Below are 6000 nucleotides of genomic sequence, written 5' to 3' on the forward strand. Positions count from 1 at the left end.
CTTTTCCAGTATAATCCTTTGCATTAAATAGAAACAAGACTACATATCAACTTGCTTACACTGGGTTCCCAGATGCTGAATCTGAAACAGTTTTATGCAGATTTCTTCATGTACCATTGGGACATACACTCCTAAAGAAGCGATGAGGAGGCATTGGACTGAAGAAGAAGACTCAGTTCTACTTGCTGGAACAAGAGTCCTAAAGCTGGGCTGGTCCTTCAGATTTGTCCCAAATTGGTCTGTGAACTTGCAGTATCTGATTTTTTCCAGTAGCCACAGAATCAGTGGTTCAGTTCTAGAGGAAAAATCAGGCTTAAGCATCATAGCGTGTATTACTCCCTAATTATGCTGAAATTTCTCAATGTCCTCAGGAAATTTAGTATATTACCTTGGATCATTTTTTCTATCTTCCCATGATTGCATTTTGTTTTTAAGCTTATAAAGAAGGCAGAAAAGGGGAGACGTAGAAAAAACTTAGCAAGGTATAATATGTATGTGTGTATATATATACATATATATATAGAGAGAGAACTGGAAGAAAGATGAGAGAAGAAATATAAAAACAGTGAGAATCTATTGATTTATACACATATATTTATGTCTGTCCTGTTTTCTGGCTCTTAGATTCATAACCTGACTTTGTAATAGTTTGAGGATGAGTAGAGAAATGTTTGTTGTTCATTTTAAAGATAGATCCCTGGTATCTTTATAAAAGAATCAAAATCCTGTAGAGCACGCATTTTCAAAAGCAGTGTTCAACATAGATAACCTAAGTGTGGGAAGGGACAGGGAAGCCTGGTTTGCTTCAGTCCAAGGGGTCCAAAAGAATCGGACATGACTTAGCAACTGAACATCACCACCACTCAAAATGAAGGTTTTATTATCCACAGTTAAACAAAGGGCAGCAAGCTAGATGTCAGCATAGCTCCCCACTAGCCTTCCTGTTGAAACAAGGTAGCTAAAGACTGTGACCAGAGAGGACCTCAGGCAAAATACAGGCTGTCCTTAGAGAATTTATTAGCCCCTTGAATGGCAGCAGGGTTCAGGGGTGACCTGTAGGGCATTGTGATTTCACTCCCAGCTTAGATAATGGGAATGCAACTGAGCTTTGATTAATTTTATGCAGCAGATGCTTAAATAACATGTAAATTTCTTCTTAAGTGGTTGCCTATTGTCTGCTTGCACACCTGTATTGCTTGGGAACTCACTTTTTAACAAATCACTTGGTTCAATTCTATGTAGTTAAATTCCCAATTTTTCATTCTTTCTTTAATGCTCAGTATAAAGGAGCCCCACCTTTGTGTGCATTTGCGTGTGTGTGCTTTTCCTTCTTGCCATTTTCAATTTGCCTAGCACTCCAAGTTACACTTAATCCTCTGTCAACTTCCGAGATAAATATATTTTGGATAACTGATTTATTCTTTAGTAAGTACATATTGAGCCCCTGCTAAATGAAAGTGATTGTTTAGGGTGTGTTTGATAAGTATAGTACAAAAGCCACAAGAATCCTTGTTCACATGAAATTCACTTTCTTGTGAGACAAGATAGAGAGTAAAAAAATAAATAAACCAAAAACAAAAGAATGGGGGGCGGCAATATGCTAGATGGTGATAAATACTTTGGAAGAAAATGAAACAAGAAAAGTAATAGAAGTACAGATATGAGTGCAGAGAGGTTTTACAATATGAAGTAGGAGCATCAGGGAAATCTCATGAGAGGGATATTTGAGTCAAGACCTGAAAGAGGTGATTGTATGAATTAATTACTTAAATCAAGAATGTTTAATTAATTATTTGCACATGTCTAGCTAAGTCTTCCCTCTCCTCCACAAATGAAGTTCCATGTATTCTTATAATATTTATTTCAATTCCTGGTTTCCAAGTATTAACTATTTTAAATTTAATGGTTTTGATAGAGAAATATCCTTGCCATTTTTTTGTAATTTGAAAGAACTTTATACTTTAAAGAAATTATTTCAGTGATCTATGGCTGAACAACAAACTTCCCCAAACTAAAAGGCTAAAACAACAAGGATTTTATTGTACACACAGTGTCATGAGTCATGCATTTGGGTAGAGCTCAGGTGGATGATTCTTCGCCTCTGGTGCTAGAGTTGAATGAAGCATTCAACTAACATGAATCTGATCTAGTCTGGAGGGCTTGAGATGGTTTCATTCTTCTTTGCCCTGGTTCAGATGCTACATATACCTAGGCCTGTAGACCAAGTGCTTACTGGTGACCTCCTCAATGCTGCTGCTGCTGCTGCTAAGTCACTTCAGTCGTGTCCGACTCTGTGCGACCCCATAGACAGCAGCCCACCAGGCTCCGCCGTCCCTGGGATTCTCCAGGCAAGAACACTGGGTTGCCATTTCCTTCTCCAGTGCTTGAAAGTGAAAAGTGAAAGTGAAGTCGCTCAGTCCTGTCCGACTCTTAGCGACCCCATGGACTGCAGCCCACCAGGCTCCTCCGTCCATGGGATTTTCCAGGCAAGAGTACTGGAGTGGGGTGCCATTGCCTTCTCCGGACCTCTTCAATAGGTAGTCATATTTTTTCACTGGCAGCTCTGGGGCCTAGAAAGGGTGCCTCAGGAGATAAGAAGTAGAATCTGTTAGTTGCTAAATAACTGAATGCAGAAACTGATACAGTGTCACTTTAAACACAATCTATCAGTCAAGTCAATCCCCAAGCTGGCCCTTACATGGTGAAGTTCCAGATAACACGCTTCCTATGTTCAACGTACAACCTGTATTCTTCCACAAAGATAACAGTGGAGTTGTCAGGATATATAATACTACACATATGTTACAAAAATCAGAAAATTATGCCTAGAGCATTGGGACCTGTAATTGTACAAGCTTTGTTAATTGAAAATATCCTATTTACATACTGTCCAGCAGGCCATGATTCTCACCAGAAATTTTCTCCTTTTTTTAGCAGCGACATGAAAAAGGTCGGTGTCACTGTGGTTGGGCCACAGAAGAAGATCATCAGTAGTATTAAAGTTCTAGAAACACAATCCAAGAATAGTCCAGTCCCAGTGTAAAGTGCTATTTCTGGAAGAAAGTGGAAAATGTGGCATCTCTCTGCAGACTTGATGACAACACTGGAAATACTGGTGGACATTCCAAGCCCAATAAGACACTCAGATACGAGTAAAATGCCTTAAAATGGAATTCAAAAACTCTTTATTTTCCCCTATTGTTTAGTGGATGGGTGGGTGGGTGTATTTTGTTTTTTAATTGCTTTTTTATATTAGTTGATGGATTAAATCAGAATTCTTCAGCGCAAAATGACAAAGAACTAGCCTAGAGCCATTGATCGTAAACTGACTCTCATAAAAGCAAAACAAATGAAATAGCGCAATGAACATGGTGGCTATGCTTCTGAATAGCCACAAGAGAACAGACTTGTGATATTTTTATACACAGAAGAGATCTGTAACAGGTATTTTGTTTCTTTGAAAGCAAGCAAAATAGAGGAATTCATACCTCAAACCATCCGGCCATATTTACTACATTTTCATTGTATTATTCTCTTTTATCTGTTAAAAAGCATATAGAAATGAAGTTTGTAGCTGTTTTAAGTACTACACATTTTTGATTGGTAGCCTTCTTAAGTATTATCATGTAAAAATGTGTTTTAATTTTGAAGAAAAGTACATATTTATTTTCTTTTGAATTGTCTTTCATTGTTTTCTATTTATGCCTTGATGATTTAACTTGGATTTGTGACAGCCAAGGGCCAAAAGCTCTCTCAAATTGTCAGCAGCAGAAAACATGATAAACTAGACACAGAAAATGATGTGTTTCTTTCCAGATTGTTTGAATCATACACTCATATGTATCTATATCTATATATAAAAAGAAACGAAACCCTTTCCTTGTTCATACACTAACCAAATCTCCCACAGTCTGAATTATTCCACCCACTTTTGTCTCTCCATTTATTATAAACTGCGTGTTCCTAATTTAGTCTGATATACCAACTTGTGTGTAATGGATTTTCAATGACATACCTGCCTTGCTCTGGTGCTTAGGAGACCATAAACTCCCTCCTTTGGTAAAAGAGCTATATTAGAGCTCCTGAGTAGAGAATGCTACACTGGAAAGGATTGGGATACTATTTAGGTTGCTGTATTAATTGGCAATGTAGCCTATAAGCTGCCTATAAGCTGATGCATGAATCAAAAAGATCACTGGCTGACTGGTTTTGAAATGCCACTTTATACATTTGCTTAAACTTTTTGAGCTGATTATAGGGAATAAGGATTACTAAATTACTCATCTGCATCACTGAGCTTTTGCTAAATTATTTAAACATTGTCATCATCAATAGCGAGTATTATTATCTTTGAGTCTCCAATGAAATGCACCTATTATAGTTTTGGTATATATCTTAGAAACATTGAACTTCTTGACACATTGAACATATAATCTTCAAAATAGCTGGTTGTCCATCAAGACTCAAAATCTGGAGAGATCTCTTCTTGCAGGAACTTGGACTTGCTATTCCATAAAGGTCAAATATGAGCATACTCCATAATATTTGAAATATATACCTGGTGGAGATCTAGCCATAATAGATTGTGGAGCAACATTTTAGCTCTATCTATAATCTTTCTAATGCTGATATGATCATGTTATTGGAATAAGAAATGCATATGTCACAAGAATAGAAGGGATAAAACAATGCTGCAACCTTTATGTTCTTATGCAAAATGAAACACTTATACAGTTTATAATCACAGATCAAAATTCACAAGTGCTAATCTGTTGTAAATTTAGTGTAATAAGGCTTATGTTGTATTCCTTCATATATAAAATTATTTCTCAAATGTTTTCAATATTCTTATAATCAAATCATCCTACTAGAATTATGTATTGGGTGTATAAGAGCATGAACCTTTTAAAAAGATATATATGTATGAAATTAATTACAAATTTCACAAGCCTGCTAGAAGCAGCTCAAAATCATTTTTTAAGCAAACATTTTGTTTTGTGGAATGTTAGATTGAGATCTGAATCTGGCTTAAATCTCATTTTTTTCCAGACTAGCGTTTACTTTCTTAGGTACTATTCTGTGCATACTCCACAAAATCTGTGCATTTCATGAACTAGAAGTTGAGGATTGTTTAATCTATTTCATTTATTTTGGCTATGGTTTCCATTTGAAAGTGGAAATTGTATATGCAGTATATTGCTCTTCATTTTTCACTATTTTTCTATCTGACTTCTTATAAATTTACTTTTCACAATCCTTACCTTGTACATATGTAAACATAACAGTGTACGATTCTTAACTGTGGAGTAGAGGTACTAGAATGCTTATGGCCATCTCTTTGTACAGAAACTGTGTTGGCTTTCAGTAAACATGAAACCACAATTGCTTCATAATATCATGTACCATATTATCTGATTGTATCTTAAGTTTGATTTACATATTTATTTCTGGTAACTTGCCCATGTTAAGCTGTACTAAGTATCAAATAAGCCATGTATAAATGTGATATGATTGACAATATGTGTGTACTTAAATTTTCATTTTCAAAACATTACTCATTTAGTTTATGTTGTACAATGTAGATGGCCTCTTACTAATGTAAAATGATTTGTAGTGGAAACATTTATATTTTTATAATAAACATAACGAAAATATTTTTTACAGATTGGAATATGGAAGTGGTCTTTGAACCTTTTTAAATATTATAAAAATGTGCTTGTTTAAACAGCAAAATAATGAAATTTATGTAAGTCAAGAAGAATGTGCTTCTGTTTCTTTTTTCTCCATTAGTGAGGAAGAGATATATGTTATGTTATCCATAGGCATTACCGAGCTGTGACTGTATATCTGTTAAAATAACTGCTCTAGTTGATATAATTTTACATTGTAATTCCTATGAGATAATTGCTTTCCCTCTATTGTTCCAGTAGAAATAATGGAGCCTTTCTTGACTTAGAAATGCTGTCTGAATCACTTTGGATGGGAGAATGAATGACATAG

General features: G+C 35.5%; 1 protein-coding gene across 2 annotated transcripts in view; it reads left to right on the plus strand.

Moving 5' to 3' along the window:
• Positions 1-5761, plus strand: part of EPHA3 (EPH receptor A3) — a 386765-nt gene extending 381004 nt beyond the window's left edge. For both annotated transcript variants that reach the window (XM_061134299.1, XM_061134301.1), the window contains exon 17: positions 2935-5761. In XM_061134299.1, the coding sequence (XP_060990282.1) occupies positions 2935-3043 (109 nt within the window). In that variant the 3' untranslated portion in view covers positions 3044-5761. The remainder of the gene's footprint in view (positions 1-2934) is intronic.
• Positions 5762-6000: the final 239 nt, after the last annotated feature.

Source organism: Dama dama, chromosome 31 (assembly GCF_033118175.1).
Source record: "Dama dama isolate Ldn47 chromosome 31, ASM3311817v1, whole genome shotgun sequence".
Taxonomy (NCBI): Eukaryota; Metazoa; Chordata; class Mammalia; order Artiodactyla; family Cervidae; genus Dama; species Dama dama.